This window comes from Lutra lutra, chromosome 6 (genome assembly GCF_902655055.1).
Source record: "Lutra lutra chromosome 6, mLutLut1.2, whole genome shotgun sequence".
Taxonomy (NCBI): domain Eukaryota; kingdom Metazoa; phylum Chordata; class Mammalia; order Carnivora; family Mustelidae; genus Lutra; species Lutra lutra.
This window is the reverse complement of record NC_062283.1, coordinates 29,958,056-29,975,842: the sequence shown is the minus strand read 5'-3', so window position 1 is coordinate 29,975,842 and position 17,787 is coordinate 29,958,056. Positions and strand designations below refer to the sequence as shown.

The 17,787-nt window shown below is 50.0% G+C and overlaps 1 protein-coding gene across 1 annotated transcript; it reads right to left on the bottom strand.

The window, feature by feature from the left end:
* Nucleotides 1–4,486: 4,486 nt before the first annotated feature.
* LOC125102166 (heat shock 70 kDa protein 1) lies at nt 4,487–17,669 on the bottom strand. Its single transcript, XM_047732983.1, has 2 exons — nt 15,548–17,669; nt 4,487–4,881 (listed from the first exon to the last, which is right to left on the bottom strand). The coding sequence occupies exons 1-2, from the start codon at nt 17,462–17,464 to the stop codon at nt 4,873–4,875; spliced, it is 1,926 nt and encodes a 641-aa protein (XP_047588939.1). The 5' UTR covers nt 17,465–17,669; the 3' UTR covers nt 4,487–4,872.
* Nucleotides 17,670–17,787: the final 118 nt, after the last annotated feature.

Sequence of the window (17,787 nt, the reverse complement as noted above, 5' to 3'; positions counted from 1 at the left end):
AGGCTGGGGGCCTGACAGGCATGGCTGTCTTCGTCCATGCCAGGCTCGACCCACGGCGTCGTCCCAGTCGTTCGGCCAAATAAGAATAAATCAAAGGAAGGAGAGGCAGGAGAGAATGTGTCACACGCTTCCGGGCAAATATGGGCATATTTTGTTAATTTTGAAAAACAAAAGACGGAGGACTTTTTCTCTCGACCGGCCGGGCCAGACGCATGCGCAGAGGTGCTCTCTTCCGAAGCTGCTTCCCCAGGGAAGGTCAATGCTCCCTGCAGTAATGACCGAGGGACCTCTCCCTCTTCCTCACCGGGGCCCGCTTGGGATCCCGGTCCCTCCGGGACAATGTCACCAGCTTCGTTTAGCTAGCGAAATCTGAATTCGCAACCCACTGCAGCCCGCAGACCTTAATGTCTTTTTTTTTTTTAAACAGCTTTAAGATATAAATGACATACAATAAACAATTTTTAAATAAAAAACCAAACACCATTTGAGGGGCGCCTGGGCGGCTCAGATGGTTAAGCGTCTGCCTTCCGCTCCGGTCATGATCTCCAGGTCCCGGAAGGGAGCCACACGTCAGGCTCCCTACTCAGCGGGGAGTCAGCGACTCCCTCTCCCTCTCTCTGCCTGCTGTTCCCCTTGCTTGCGTTCTCTCTCTCTCTCTCTCAAATAAATAAAATCTTAAAAACAAACAAACAAAAAAAGCACACCATTTGAGGGTTCCTGGGTGGCTCAGTCGGTTAGGGGTGTGCCTTCAGCTCAGGTTGTGGTCCCACAATTGTGGGATGGAATTCCGCTTTGGACTCCTTGCTCAGCGGGGAGCCTGCTTCTCCCTCTGCCTTCCCCTCTTGCTCTCTCAGTCTGTGTCTCATGCATAAATAAATAAAATCTTTAAAAAAAAATAACACCATTTGAAAAAATACACCATTTGATAACTTACTTTTTCCAAGTATTTTTATTTATTTTTGAGAGAGAGAGAGAAAGAGAGCAGAGCAGGGGGGAGGGGCAAAGAGAGAAGCAGGCTCCCCAATGAGCAGGGAGACCGATGCCATTCGAGACTCTATCCCAGGACCCTGGGATCATGACCTGAGCCGAAAGCGAACGCTTAAGGGTCTGAGCCACCCAGGCGCTCCCCATTTGATAAATTTAAAAAGCATTCTAACGTCTTTTAAGCGTAAAGTCAGTAGTGTTGAACATATTAACATTGCTGTGCAACCGATCTGCAGAACTTTTCTTCTCTTACACTACTAAAACACAAAACCATTAAAGTACTCCATTAAGCTGAACTACTCCCATTAAACTACACCCCATCTCCTATTTCATGTCCTCTGAGCCATGCATGGCCTGGGAGTTGGCCAGAAACAGCGGACTCACTCCATTCAGTACACTCTAAATAGCACTATTATCTCACGGGGGTTGGAAGCAAAACAAATGATGGTGGTGAGGCGACATCCAGGCCCTGTTCTCCCTTTGCTAGTTTTGCTCTCTCAGAAATCTGGTCACTTGCTCTTGGCCACTTAATCCATCAACTCATAAATTATCCCAAATCCCACCTTCCTGGACCTTCTATTGCTCCTCATTGCAGTTAATGTTTGGTGATGTGTGTTGGCATCCTCATCTTTTGTGAGAAAGACACTTGGGTGAGAGGATGAGTTAGGGGTTCCGGATCATAGGATATCAGTCCTTTTTTTTCCCCTTAGTAATCTCTACATGCAACATAGGGCTCAAACTCACCACCTGAGATCAAGAGTTGCAGGCCCTATTAATTGAGCCAGTCAGGCGCCCCCAAAATCAGCCTTAAGGCACATAATTTAGGCACAGTGAACACAGATTAAAATTTGGAAGAAGGCCAGTGTGGGTATAGGAAATATATCATTTTACTTCTGCAATCACCTTTCATCTGACTTCCATTGCCCCACGATTTCAGACTTCTATCAAAAAATCTCTCCCAGGGGTACCTGGCTGGCTCAGTGGGGCAACTCTTGATCTTGGGGTAGTGAGTCTGAGCCCCAAGTTGGATGTAGAGTTTAGGAATAAAAATAAATAATAAAAATTTAAAAATCTCTTCCAAGAATCCTATAGTATTCACTCGTTCATTTGGTACATTTCTCGGCTCCCAAGGACTGAATTCCACCCAGAGTTGATGTTGCAAAGTAACTTTGCCTTAAATTCCAAGATATGTGTATGTGCAGGGAGCCTGAATTCTCATACCCTTTTAAAAAAAAATTTTTTTTTGGACATTTGGAAGATTTTTATTTTTTCAAAAAAAAATTTTTTTTAAAGGTTTGGTTTTGTTTTTAACTCTCTATACCCAATGTGGGGCTCAAACTCAGGACCCCGAGATCAAGAGTTGCATGCTCTTCAGGTGCCCCTGAATTCTCATATTCTGATGTTGCTTTCTAAAGTACTATGTCCCCTCAGGGATTCTCTTTTTTGACCTGTTTGTCCTGGGAGATTTCCCTTACCTCTATCACCGCTGCTGAGTTAATCAACACTCTTTTCAACAACTCCTTTCAAGCCTTTGCGTTCCCATTCACAGCAGAAACCCTCTTCCCACTACCTGCTGCTCCTTGGAGCACTGACAGCTCCCTCCCTCTCCCATACCCCAGCCCTCTAAAAACATAATCAGGAGCAGCTTCTGATGCAATCAGGTTCTGCTGCACAGCAGAAACACTCAGGCACCTTAGCCCGCCCCCCAAAGACTAGACTCCTAGTAGAGACCAGGCAATGGGTATTTTTTTTAGCCTCCCCTGATGATTTTAATACACCACCACGTTGGAGAAACAGGTCTCCAGAGCTTGCACGTATCTATTCCCTCTAGCAGGCAGGGGGTGGGCGGGGTAGGGGTGGTGGGGTGGTGGGGAGGTGGGGAAGATAAGAAAGCCTGCAATTCCTGCTGCCGCAGCAATGTAACTGTACTTTCTAAGGCCTATGGTAGGAGGCTATAGTAGTATATAGTTCACTTATTTTGTGAGTCAAGCAGGCCTTTGAGACTTGGTCCAGGAACCAAAAGAGCTTACTATATTCCCTTTCCTTTACAAGCTGTCAAGGAGGGCTTTCTCTACTTTGTCATTCCTAAAAACATTGGATTTTTTCCCCCACAGGGTGAAGTTTCAACAAAACACAGAAACTGAACTTTAATTTGTTTTTATTTTGGAGTTGTTCTTTATAGCCCCAGTTTTGGGAAGGCAGGAGGTTGGGGTTCTACCAGGCTAAGGAAAATGCTAAGGACCTTTAATCTAACTGCTAGGGCAGGAAGAAGAAAGCCCATTTCCTTGATCTTCCCAGCTCCTCCTTCATAATTAAATTAGATGTTACTTTAAGTTCCTATGGTTTTGAGACTCTCCCTAAAAGGAAAAGGAGGTGACTGATCATTAGAACTGGGGTAAAACCGTCACTTAGAACCAGATAGGACCCAGTATCAACAGAGTCGAGGCAGTGTGAAAAAAACATTTGTTGCTAATTTTACCCTGGATGTAGTTGAAGTGACCACTTCCACATGCTAATCTATGAAAAAAACTTTAAAATACCTAATTAGGGGCGCCTGAGTGGCTCAGTGGGTTAAAGCCTCTGCCTTTGGCTCAGGTCGTGATCTCAGGGACCTGGGATCGAGCCCCGCATTGGGCTCTCTGCTCAGCAGGGAGCCTGCTTCCTCCTCTCTCTCTCTGCCTGCCTCTCTGCCTACTTGTGATCTCTGTCTGTCAAATAAATAAATAAAATCTTAAAAAGAAAAAATAAATAAATAAATAAATAAAAATAAAATACCTAATTAGGAGGGGAGATGAGAATTACTTAAGATTATTGGGGTGAAGCAAAGAACCTGCTTCATTTTCATGCCCCTGAAACCCTCAGACTCTCCCCCTCTGTGCCCTTGCTGGGATAACTGCAGCAAACTGACCACGGCTGAAGATACTGCTTATCTATCCCACACTTCTGCTCAAAATGATGTAGAACTTTAAAAGTGAGGCATTCAGACAAATTTCTTTTTTTTTAAAGTGAGACAACCAAAACTAAGGCTAATAATTTGCACTTGGTCACCGAACTGGGATTTACAAAGTAAACCACTGTATCTGCATCTCCTTTTTGCTGCTTTACACACCCCCAATTATCACTCATAACCTAAATAATAGACCAGAAGACTCATAGCTCAGAAGGGACAAATTAAGGGCTCTGCACACATTAAGAGCAAACAAATAAGGAGCCACGAACCCCTCTCAATACTGCCTGTAAACCCACAATAACTTATCCCTCAAACCATTTTTTTGCAGCCTCCATCCCCTCTTTTCCCCTAAAAAAGGTGCATCCAGGGAAATGGGCACCTAGAATTTTCTAGCCCAGACGTCATTTGCAACCTACAATTAAGTCCCAACATAAGTAGCCAAATCATAGCTCCTCAGAGTGCATATCTCTTCAGAAGTACTGTCCATTTCACCGATCTATGCAATTCAGATATTCCAAGAGCCCATTATTCCCACCTCAAATAAAAATAGACTCATATTTTTTAACATTTTATTTTTCATCATGAAGTATACAAATTATAAAAAACAACCATACGAACCTAAAATGACATTCCAAGACTTCTGGTGTTTACATAGCAAAATTGGACAGAGGGTGGCAGTATTTACTCATATTACAAAAAAAAAAAAAAAAAAAAAAGAAGACTTACAGTACCAGTTACTTTAAATGCAAAAAATTCTACCAAACACACTGGTATACTAAAAAGAAATAATAAAGACAAATACTATCAGGTAACAACCTTACTTTAGAATGAACTAAAATAGTAGAAAATGGAAGGTAGAACAAAACCCAGTGCAACAGCAAGGTCCCCAGGTCACTTCCAACTTGAAAAGAAACAGGGAGCAATGAAGGTTAAGGACCCTAATCCACCTCCTCAATGGTGGGGCCAGACCCAGAGCCCCCTTTGGGGGCCTGAGCCCCAAAACCGCCAGCCCCAGGGCCACCCGCCCCCTGGTACAGTCCAGTGATGATGGGGTTACACACCTGCTCCAGCTCCTTCCTCTTGTGCTCAAACTCATCCTTCTCCGCCAGGGTGTTGGCGTCCAGCCAGGAAATCACCTCCTGGCACTTGTCCAGCACCTTCTTCTTGTCCGCCTCGCTGATCTTCCCCTTGAGACCCTCATCCTCCACGGCACTCTTCATGTTGAAGGCGTAGGACTCCAGGGCGTTCTTGGCAGACACCCTCTCGCGCTGCACCTCGTCCTCAGCCTTGTACTTCTCGGCCTCCTGCACCATGCGCTCGATCTCCTCCTTGCTCAGGCGGCCCTTGTCGTTGGTGATGGTGATCTTGTTGGCCTTGCCAGTGCTCTTGTCCGTGGCCGTGACGTTCAGGATGCCGTTGGCGTCGATGTCGAAGGTCACCTCGATCTGGGGCACCCCCCGGGGCGCCGGAGGAATGCCGCTCAGCTCGAAGCGCCCCAGCAGGTTGTTGTCCCGCGTCATGGCCCTCTCGCCCTCGTACACCTGGATCAGCACGCCGGGCTGGTTGTCCGAGTAGGTGGTGAAGATCTGCGTCTGCTTGGTGGGGATGGTGGAGTTGCGCTTGATCAGGGCGGTCATCACGCCCCCGGCCGTCTCCAGCCCCAGCGACAGCGGGGCCACGTCCAGCAGCAGCAGGTCCTGCACATTCTCAGACTTGTCCCCCATGAGGATGGCCGCCTGCACCGCCGCCCCGTAGGCCACGGCCTCATCAGGGTTGATGCTCTTGTTGAGGTCGCGCCCGTTGAAGAAGTCTTGCAGCAGCTTCTGCACCTTGGGGATGCGGGTGGAGCCCCCCACCAGGACCAGGTCATGGATCTGGGCCTTGTCCAGCTTGGCGTCACACAGCGCCTTCTCCACGGGCTCCAGCGTGCTGCGGAACAGGTCCGAGCACAGCTCCTCGAACCGCGCCCTGGTGATGGACGTGTAGAAGTCGATGCCCTCGAACAGGGAGTCGATCTCCAGGCTGGCCTGGGTGCTGGACGACAGGGTCCTCTTGGCCCTCTCGCAGGCGGTGCGCAGCCGCCTCACGGCTCGCTTGTTCTGGCTGATGTCCTTCTTGTGCTTCCTCTTGAACTCCTCCACGAAGTGGCTCACCAGCCGGTTGTCAAAGTCCTCCCCTCCCAGGTGGGTGTCCCCCGCCGTGGCCTTCACCTCGAAGATGCCGTCGTCGATCGTCAGGATGGACACGTCGAAGGTGCCGCCGCCCAGGTCAAAGATGAGCACGTTGCGCTCCCCCTTGCCCGTCCTGTCCAGGCCGTAGGCGATGGCGGCGGCCGTGGGCTCGTTGATGATCCTCAGCACGTTCAGCCCCGCGATCACCCCCGCGTCCTTGGTGGCCTGGCGCTGTGAGTCGTTGAAGTAGGCCGGCACGGTGATCACCGCGTTGGTCACCGGGTAGCCCAGGTACGCCTCGGCGATCTCCTTCATCTTGGTCAGCACCATGGACGAGATCTCCTCGGGATAGAACGCCTTGGTCTCGCCCTTGTAGCTCACCTGCACCTTGGGCTTATCGCCATCGCTGATCACCTGGAAGGGCCAGTGCTTCATGTCCGACTGCACCACCGGGTCGCCGAACTTGCGGCCGATCAGCCGCTTCGCGTCGAACACGGTGTTCTGTGGGTTCAGCGCCACCTGGTTCTTGGCCGCATCCCCGATGAGACGCTCCGTGTCGGTGAAGGCCACGTAGCTGGGGGTGGTGCGGTTGCCCTGGTCGTTGGCGATGATCTCCACCTTGCCGTGCTGGAACACCCCCACGCAGGAGTAGGTGGTGCCCAGGTCGATGCCGATGGCCGAGGTTTTCGCCATGCCGCTGCCCTGCTCTCTTCCTTGCCCCGCGCTCACGTTCAGGCTTTGGGAAAAGCGGTCGGGATCCGCGACGAGGAACTCGGTCTTCTCAAAAGCTGCAAACTCGCGAAGGCACGAGCGGGCCTCAATAACGCCGCGAAAGTTGCGCTAGCGGCGCCGCCGGAGAGCCTGGAGCCTCTTGGCCGCTTTGCTGTTTGTCGGCGGCGGGGCGGCTCTGCACTTATAACGCTTCATCCAGCCCCGCCTTTTTCGTTCTCGGCCAATCGCGGAGGTCTGCGGGGCTGCCGGGTCGGGAATATTCCAGGGGTTTCGCCTCGCGTCCCGCCTCCAGGCTTCCTGGGACCAATCGGCGTCCCGGGCGCCGCCCCTCCCAGAACTCTCCAGACTCTTCTGGGATTCTTGGGAAGGGACCCGAGTCGTAAGGGGAGGGAGGAGAGGCGCTGGGGTTGGGCTGTTGTTGATTCTGCCCATCCAGTCTCCGTTACCCGCTGGCGATGCTGTCCCCTGGTATTATAATTGACCGGAAGGACTAGCACTGGGGTGGTAATTGTAGGGCGGTGAGAGGCTCGTGGCGTTTAAACTAGTTTGATGGCTTAAGATAGGATGATGGGCTACAGGGGTCCCGGGTATACCCCAAATACAGAAAGTTCCCGAGTTTCTCGAAGTGGGTGGGGTATCTGGGGGTCAAAGAGACTCCGATTGGACTGCAGTGATGACGGCCGGGTCCGCGTTTAGGCCGGCTAATGGATGGATACAAAGGCCTGTGAGCTGAGGATTGCCTTGGCTCTCCGCGGAGTTTTTCCCACCTTCGATTTAAAGCGGAAGAGAAGGAAATATAATACAATATAGTTTTGACATCATCTTTAACCTACATGGATGGAATATCTGGGGATGGGGAATTTGAATTTTTTGAAAGAAAATCAATGAAACGGGTGGTTCTTAAACGGAAGAACGTCCCCATCGCCCTAGAAGGGGCAGGCTGGGTCAAGGGCGGGGTGAGGGAAAGGCAGGGCTGGATCGGTGAACCCATTTGCCTAGGTTGGGCTCAAGCCAGAGGAAGAAAAAAACTTTCCATAGGACTACAGCTGTCTTTAAGGCCTTTGGGGCTTTTCCGTTTCCCTGTTCTTCCCAGCCTGTGGGTCTGGGCCACCCCTTTCCCACTTTTCCCCCTGTTAATTCCTGGTTCAGAACCCTGAACTCAGTCTTATGCACTCTCCCTGTCGCCCTTAGGCTGTCCGTCCTTTTAAAATGTAATACAGAGGCTGGGGAGCCGGCGGGGGAAGGGTGGGGATGTTCTGTCCTCCTTAGCAGCGTCATAAGCCACAGTGGGTGCAGGTGGTCCCTTTTAAACAGAATGTTCCGGAATCCTTATGCTGGTAGGTGGGAGGGGTTAATCCGACCCAGGTTCTACTTCCAGCTCCTTTAAAATTTATTTGTCATGCATTTAGTGCAACCACTTAGTTTTTTATCCTAGATTCCAACTTCCTGCACGTTATCCTCCCTCCTGCTTTGAATACAAACACATTTTATCATTCGCCCCCCCTCCCCCACACACACACTTTTTAAATCCTTTGCAGGCATGGAAAACCATTTGTTCGGTGCCTGATATAAAAATCTAAGGGACATTGGGCGCCTGGGTGGCTCAGTGGGTTAAGCCGCTGCCTTCGGCTCAGGTCATGATCTCAGGGTCCTGGGATCGAGTCCCGCATCGGGCTCTCTGCTCAGCAGGGAGCCTGCTTCCCTTCCTCTCTCTCTGCCTGCCTCTCTGCCTACTTGTGATCTCTGTCTGTCAAATAAATAAATAAAATCTTAAAAAAAAAAAATCTAAGGGACATTAAAGTAATAGCGTCCGGTTCACAACCCATCAAAAATAGGCTCATTGCTGTATACACATGGTTGAACACAGTAAATACAGTGGGAGAAGGCAGTTTTTTGTATATTTGCTTTTATATGAGAAGGCAGTTTTTGATGAAGGGAAGGAATCTTCTGAACATTTTGCTCGGCTAGAATTGCTTTCACAATCCCGTGTATGTTCGTGCAGGCAAGTGATAACTTTTTTTTTTTTTACATTCAGATGTAGCTCCCTAATGAGTCACCTCCTAATCTAGTCAAACTGGTCAAACTTAAGGAATTTTCCATTTCTTTATGCAATCTCTGGCGACTCCCCAATCTTCTGTTTTAGCTGCCCAATGTGTCAACACTTCTAGGGACCCTTAACCTCACCTCCTCCTCCCTCTGGAATCTTCCTTGCCATTAGCTGCTACTAGAGGCAGTTCTGGAATTACTCTTTCCTTCTCTTCAGATCTGCAATTTAGAATACTTTTTTGGCTGGAAGAAAGGGCATCACTGTACCCACTGCCTGGCAGGTAGACATGGTGACAGGACCTCAAATCTTGTTACTGTGGGTATAGCAGAAAAAGATCCACTAGAAATACTGTTTTCCATGAATCATCAGCTACCCCTTATAGCTGACTTACGTTTTGAGTCAAATCTCTCTGTGTAGACTGTTCTGGAAACCCAAACATCTATATTCTTTTCCCATTTCCTGACAAGGAGAGGGTCTCCTGAATTTTGTCTTTTATGCTAGATGCCTCCCAAGGCAAAAAGAAACCCAGTTGCAGGTTTAACTGCTGTGTAAGATGACTGTAAGAACCCCAAGAGCTTTCCAGAATTTTATTTTGGCTAATTTTGCAATTGTTTTTATAGGATTTGGCATTTTATTTTTTTATTTTATTTTTATTTTTTAAAGATTTTATTTGTTTATTTGACAGAGAGAGATCACAAGTAGACAGAGAGGCAGGCAGAGAGAGAGAGAGGGAGGGAAGCAGGCTCCTTGCTGAGCAGAGAGCCCGATGCGGGACTCGATCCCAGGACCCTGAGATCATGACCTGAGCCGAAGGCAGTGGCTCAACCCACTGAGCCACCCAGGCGCCCTAGGATTTGGCATTTTAAAGAATCAAGTCTTAGGTTCCCCAAACTGGTGGGACTGTCAGGTACTTATTTAAGAGTGGGGAACAAAAGAGAGAGCCAAGAACTTTGCAGTGCAGTTAGAGTGGAGGAAGTGAGCCTTCATGACCCTGAAGCTGCCACATTCTTTTTCTTCTCTCCTTTTTCCTGCAGTTTCTCCAACAGTACTTTTCTCTTCCGTTCTTTTAGTTTTAAAGATAGTACAATTCTAACGTTAGTTAGGAAAAAGCAAAAGAGATAACTGATATGAAACCCAGAGCCAGGCATTTTTAACAAGTCAGTGGCAACAGCTGCTGTGACTGTGGAGTGCTACAGATTTCCAGAAGCTTTTGGGAAAACCTGCGTTTGCATCTGACTCTACCTCCTTGTCCTCCTCCTCCTTCTTCACCATGCAGTACTTGTAAGTTAACTAACACAAGTCTCTGTATCTCTAACACAGAATTAACAATATCCATCTAATAGGATGGTAGCATCAGGAATTAATAGGATAATGCTTCTCAGGCCTTAGTTCTGTGCCTGGGACAGAGCAGTACTCAAAAGTTTGCTCCCTTTCTCCTGTCTTTGTTGGGATCCCACACTCTAGGGTCTGACCTCTCAATCTTCTCCAGGTGCTTACAAGATTGGGGACTACTGCCTGGACAATGGTATTACTTTCAGTTTACTAGAGAAACTATCTTAAGATTTTTAGGCAGAGGCTATTTAGTCAAACCTTTTCCTTTTTAAAGACGAACACAAAAGATCAGAGTTCAGTGGCTTAGTTTGGTCACCCTGAAGGCTAATTTTAGAACTGATGATTGAGCCTACATGTCCTCATACTCCCTATTTTGGACTCCTCTCAAGGCTGGCATATGCATCCTATCCTTCATTCTCTACAGAGAGGAAAACAAATGGCCACAGAAGGGAGTGAAGTGAATGTCAGGGCTCTGTGCGCATTAGGGGAACCACGGGGTATATGACCAGCTGGGACTCCCTTCCAGGCTGCCACTTCTGATTCATATCACCCCCCTCCCCCACCTTTCCCACCCTTCCAGATCTCCCAGCCCCGCCTCCCCCTCCTTTCAGAAGAGAATGTTCGGTCCGAAAGGGGAAAGCGGGGTGCGGGGAAGGGGGGGAGCCCTGTTACTATGGCTAAGCTGGAACATAGTTCACAGAATCTTCTGGAAATTAAACATAGAGCCATGACTAAGCTTGATGTTTTAGGGCGGGGTTGGGGTGTTGGGGTGTTGGAAGAGGTGTTGGGGACCTTGGACGGGGCAGCTTGTTGAAGCACGTTCTTACAAGTCAGTCCCCACCCCCAAACCCAGAAAACTCCAAAAAGCTCCTGAGGGCGCCGGGCCCCGGGATACGGACAGGATAAGGGCGGGTGCAGAGCGCGAAGGCCGCCGCTGGGACCTAGCGGCGGGGTGGCCGCGGGATTGCCTGGCCGCTACCAGGTATTTGTGACTTTTTCAAGACGGGATGAAAAGAGCAAAAAAAGGCAAGATCTTCACAGTTTCTCTCACACTAGGTAATTTATGCGACGAAAGCACTGGAAAGTCTTGTAACTCCTACAACTAAGCGGGGAGGGGAATCGGATGGCCAGACGCCAGAGTAGGAGGTCCCCAGAGCCCTAAGCGAGCGCGCACCGAGCCAGGCGGGAACGCGCGGCGGAGAGGTCCCTGCTGCCCTCACTCTGCCGCCGCCTCACCGCCGCCTGTCGCTCCCTCGCCCCGTGGGGACGTTGGGAGCGGTAAAAAAAGGTCAAAGGCCCTGGGAAGTGATTCTCATCTTCTGGACTCCGTTGCACGCTCCCCGCCCCCCATCCTTCCATCCTTAGTTGGGCGCGACAGGGACTGTCGGGACGCGGCGGGCGGGGCGGCTTCACCCCGGCCTCCGGAATTCGCTCCGCGGTCCAAGCCCTTAGACTTTCTGGGAGCGATGCTAGGGAAGGGGGGCGGGGCTCGTGGCGTTGCCCTGTTCCAATGCAGCGGATTCTCAAGAGGTGACCCACGGGGACGGATTTAGGGTTTTCAGTTAGGGTGAAGGTTGAGGACAGTTGTCATTTCTTATCCCTACCATGAGGATCGCCCCCTCACCTGAAATAACCCCATCTCCTCTTTTAACCGAAAGTCCATGTCCCTGCCCACTTCTTTTATATTTATAAAATTGTTTTGATTACCTTTTTAGTTTTTGATGACAGTCCTCTTAAACAGCAGAAATAACAGTAAGTATATATGTTGCTAACAAGGCAGTATCTTGGGTTCAAACAGTTGCATTACCATACCACTTGCCTTCTGAGGGCTGGCATAGGGAGATAGGTTGGATTGGAAAGGAATTAAGGAAAATATTTGACTTAGAAAGTCCTTTCCTCGGGGCGCCTGGGTGGCTCAGTGGGTTAAAGCCTCTGCCTTTGGCTCAGGTCATGATCCTGGTGTCCTAGGATCTAGCCCCGCATCATCAGGCTCTCTGCTCAGTGGGGAGTCTGCTTACTCGTATCTCTCTCTCTGCCTGCTTGTGATCTCTGTCAAATAAATAAATAAAATCTTAAAAAAAAAAATCCTTTCCTCACCCACAGTCATTTTTCTTCCATGTACCTCCCCCTACCCCCAAAATTTCTTCTGTTACCCAAGACATCACTTTCTCCAGGGATGGCACTGCATTCTCTTTACTTTAAATCTACAATTTTGGAAAAATAAAAAAAAATAATAAATAAATCTACAATTTTGGGATGCGGGGCTGGCTCAGCCTCTTAAGTGTCTGCCTTCAGATTAGGTCATGATCCCAGGACCCTAGAATAGAGTCCCCTGTCAGGCTCCTTCCTCAGAGGGGAGTCTACTTCTCCCTCTGCCTGCTGCTTGTGCACTGACAAATGAATAAAATCTTAAAAAAAAAAAAAAAGTCTACAGTTTCATCAGCCTGTCTCCTTTGACCTTACAAAGTGATTATTTCAGTCGCCGGTGCAGGTGTATACAGGCTATAACTTCTTATATTGATTTCTTAATAAAGCACCCATTCAATAACTTGACTAATTGGGCCATAGGAACTTATTTTCGCCAGGGTTATTTCTAGAGATTTTTCTAAACACTCTGATCAAAGGTGTTTGGTAGGTCCTTCCCAATCTCCACCCTTTTCCATCCACCTTCCTCTGCCACCTCTCCCCTAAGTAGTCATTGTGGCTGCTGGCTTGAAGAGTCACTGGTATCTGCAAATGAGTCACAAATGTTCCTGCAGCTCTAAGGGGGAGAGGAGGTACCATAGCAAATGCAGGTCCTCACGAAGACTGGTTTACGTTGTGGCTAGAGTCCACAGTCCTACAGTTCAACTGTCTTGAAGGTTATAAGCTGGCCTGGAAGCCTAAGCATCTCTTAGATTTCCATTTCCATACTTCCAGGACAAAGTCTACATGTATGGGCCATTCCTAGATTGCTGGTTTTCTTTAGAAGTGACTATTTATTTACTAAAAGGTTTGGTGGGCTCTGAAGAAAACAAACTCAGAAAATGCTTCTATGGAATATTGAGTGAGACTTTTTTTTTTTTTTTAAGATTTTATTTATTTATTTGACAGAGATCACAAGTAGGCAGAGAGGCAGGCGGGGGGGTGGTGGGGTGGGGGGAAGCAGGCTCCCTGCCCAACAGACAGCCGGATTCCGGGCTCGATCCTAGGACCCTGGGATCATGACCTGAGCCAAAGGCAGAAGCTTTAACCCACTGAGCCAGCCAGGTGCCCCGAGCGAGACTATTTTTAAAAAATTGTTTTTGTTGTGGGGCGCCTGGGTGGCTCAGTGGGTTAAAGCTTCTGCCTTCGGCTCAGGTCATGATCCCAGAGTGCTGGGATCAAGCCCCCCCCCCCCCCATAGGCCGTCTGCTCAGCAGGGAGCCTGCTTCCTCTTCTCTGCCTGCCTCTGCCTACTTATGATCGCTGTCTGTCAAATAAATAAATAAAATCTTAAAAAAAAAGTTTTTGTTGTTGAAGTGAAATTCACATAACATAAAAACCACCTTAAAGTGCACAACTCAGGGGCACCTGAATGACTCAGCCTAAAGAGCATGCAACTTGATCTCAGGGACTCAAGTTCGAGCCCCACATTGGGTGTAGAGTTTACAAAAATTAAAAAATAACAAAGTGGATTTAACAGGGATACCAAGTATATCCACAATGATCTGCAACCACCATCTCTATCTTGTTCCCAAACAACTTTGTAACCCCCAGATGCAACCGATTCTTAAAGGGGTTTCCTTCCCAAGCCTTGAGGATTGCAGCGGCGTTTTTCTCAACAAGGAGGTTGTGAAGGGGATTATTTCTAGAATGCTAGCAGCTAGGATATGCAGTATCTCAAAGGGAAGTTAATGCATGGGAAGAAAACCTGTAGTAGACCTCTCCCCTTCTAAGTTAACAAATACTAAGCCTTTGTTATCAGTCCCAGTGTTTATCTGATATAATTGTTTGGGATTCCATAAAGCAAAGGCAAAGGGGTAATGATTATGAAACCCAAGTTAGAACCAACCCAGAACCAGGCATGGTTAAAAACAAACAAACAAACACCAAAACAAACAAACCAAAATCACTGTGAACTTGGGACAGTCTGGCAAAAACGGAGTAAACCAGAGTTGGAATCTAGGTTTAACACCTTTGCTGAACTGAAATTTTTTTTAACCACTTAGGTAATTTTAGCTAAGTCTTCCCACGTGTTCACCTGTGCAAGTTATGCACCACCTCTCAGTGTGGTAGAATGAGGATTCGTAACACATAAAAGGCCCCCAAACAGTGCCTGGTACGTAAGAGCACTGATATATTAGGTCCTTCTGCTGGGACGCCAACTCAGTGACAGTTCCTTCTGGATACTCACTGGGCACTTAAAACATAAATAACCACTGTCAGAAATGTGACACTTCTATCTCAGTAACCTCTCAAATGAGAACTATAGACCGAGGCATCAAACCGGACTCTTTCATTTTAACGTATGAGAACGAGAGGTCAGAGTGGCTAATCCTAACTGGGAAACCCAGTGCTTTATCTCACTTTTCCTCACTACCAATTTAGGACTCACCTGTTCCTTCATGCTGAAACCAGATTATACATCATGGCTCTGACAGACCAGGGGCACTTACAGAAATAGGCAGCCAGGACCTTCCCACGTAGCTGCCTCTCCCTTCTGTCTCTTGCCAGCTTCTCCGGGAACACCCTACCCAATACCCCTTTCTCAGGCCACCCTTACATAGGGTCAACCCCTTCGCCAAACTCAAGGCCACTATGTCAGTAACCCTTAACCTTTTCTACAACCACAGACCCAACCCACCCAATACAAGTTGTTTAAAAAAAAAAAAAAAGCAAAACAAAACTCCCCAACAAACCATTTGCCTGAAAGCAAGAGCTCACAATGCAATATACAGACTTACTTCTCCAGATCCTGGACTTTTATCTAAGACACAAATTACCAGTTTTAGAGCAAAACACCAACCTATACAGACTCTAACCGCAAAATAAAACACAGAAGCAGGGAACACAAATATTTGAGTTTATTTACTCAGCAGAAAATAAAACAACAAAACAAAAAAAGGCCTGTTTGGTGTGGATATTACAAAAAAGAAAGGCACAAACGATGGCAGTATAAATTCTTGCTACATTTAGACTCTAGAAAAAAGGAACTATGTGAATTCACCAAAAGAGACCGTTGAAATTAGGCAAACAACTGGGAAAGTTGAGAGCTGATGAAACGCAGACATGTAAAGCAATGCAAGAGTCCTGAATTCCAACAGTCTTCGACACAAACATGAACAATTTGAGGAAGAAGGCCTAATCCACCTCCTCAATGGTGGGGCCAGACCCAGAGCCCCCTTTGGGGGCCTGAGCCCCAAAACCGCCAGCCCCAGGGCCACCCGCCCCCTGGTACAGTCCAGTGATGATGGGGTTACACACCTGCTCCAGCTCCTTCCTCTTGTGCTCAAACTCATCCTTCTCCGCCAGGGTGTTGGCGTCCAGCCAGGAAATCACCTCCTGGCACTTGTCCAGCACCTTCTTCTTGTCCGCCTCGCTGATCTTCCCCTTGAGACCCTCATCCTCCACGGCACTCTTCATGTTGAAGGCGTAGGACTCCAGGGCGTTCTTGGCAGACACCCTCTCGCGCTGCACCTCGTCCTCAGCCTTGTACTTCTCGGCCTCCTGCACCATGCGCTCGATCTCCTCCTTGCTCAGGCGGCCCTTGTCGTTGGTGATGGTGATCTTGTTGGCCTTGCCAGTGCTCTTGTCCGTGGCCGTGACGTTCAGGATGCCGTTGGCGTCGATGTCGAAGGTCACCTCGATCTGGGGCACCCCCCGGGGCGCCGGAGGAATGCCGCTCAGCTCGAAGCGCCCCAGCAGGTTGTTGTCCCGCGTCATGGCCCTCTCGCCCTCGTACACCTGGATCAGCACGCCGGGCTGGTTGTCCGAGTAGGTGGTGAAGATCTGCGTCTGCTTGGTGGGGATGGTGGAGTTGCGCTTGATCAGGGCGGTCATCACGCCCCCGGCCGTCTCCAGCCCCAGCGACAGCGGGGCCACGTCCAGCAGCAGCAGGTCCTGCACATTCTCAGACTTGTCCCCCATGAGGATGGCCGCCTGCACCGCCGCCCCGTAGGCCACGGCCTCATCAGGGTTGATGCTCTTGTTGAGGTCGCGCCCGTTGAAGAAGTCTTGCAGCAGCTTCTGCACCTTGGGGATGCGGGTGGAGCCCCCCACCAGGACCAGGTCATGGATCTGGGCCTTGTCCAGCTTGGCGTCACGCAGCGCCTTCTCCACGGGCTCCAGCGTGCTGCGGAACAGGTCCGAGCACAGCTCCTCGAACCGCGCCCTGGTGATGGACGTGTAGAAGTCGATGCCCTCGAACAGGGAGTCGATCTCCAGGCTGGCCTGGGTGCTGGACGACAGGGTCCTCTTGGCCCTCTCGCAGGCGGTGCGCAGCCGCCTCACGGCTCGCTTGTTCTGGCTGATGTCCTTCTTGTGCTTCCTCTTGAACTCCTCCACGAAGTGGCTCACCAGCCGGTTGTCAAAGTCCTCCCCTCCCAGGTGGGTGTCCCCCGCCGTGGCCTTCACCTCGAAGATGCCGTCGTCGATCGTCAGGATGGACACGTCGAAGGTGCCGCCGCCCAGGTCAAAGATGAGCACGTTGCGCTCCCCCTTGCCCGTCCTGTCCAGGCCGTAGGCGATGGCGGCGGCCGTGGGCTCGTTGATGATCCTCAGCACGTTCAGCCCCGCGATCACCCCCGCGTCCTTGGTGGCCTGGCGCTGTGAGTCGTTGAAGTAGGCCGGCACGGTGATCACCGCGTTGGTCACCGGGTAGCCCAGGTACGCCTCGGCGATCTCCTTCATCTTGGTCAGCACCATGGACGAGATCTCCTCGGGATAGAACGCCTTGGTCTCGCCCTTGTAGCTCACCTGCACCTTGGGCTTATCGCCATCGCTGATCACCTGGAAGGGCCAGTGCTTCATGTCCGACTGCACCACCGGGTCGCCGAACTTGCGGCCGATCAGCCGCTTCGCGTCGAACACGGTGTTCTGTGGGTTCAGCGCCACCTGGTTCTTGGCCGCATCCCCGATGAGACGCTCCGTGTCGGTGAAGGCCACGTAGCTGGGGGTGGTGCGGTTGCCCTGGTCGTTGGCGATGATCTCCACCTTGCCGTGCTGGAACACCCCCACGCAGGAGTAGGTGGTGCCCAGGTCGATGCCGATGGCCGAGGTTTTCGCCATGCCGCTGCCCTGCTCTCTTCCTTGCCCCGCGCTCACGTTCAGGCTTTGGGAAAAGCGGTCGGGATCCGCGACGAGGAACTCGGTCTTCTCAAAAGCTGCAAACTCGCGAAGGCACGAGCGGGCCTCAATAACGCCGCGAAAGTTGCGCTAGCGGCGCCGCCGGAGAGCCTGGAGCCTCTTGGCCGCTTTGCTGTTTGTCGGCGGCGGGGCGGCTCTGCACTTATAACGCTTCATCCAGCCCCGCCTTTTTCGTTCTCGGCCAATCGCGGAGGTCTGCGGGGCTGCCGGGTCGGGAATATTCCAGGGGTTTCGCCTCGCGTCCC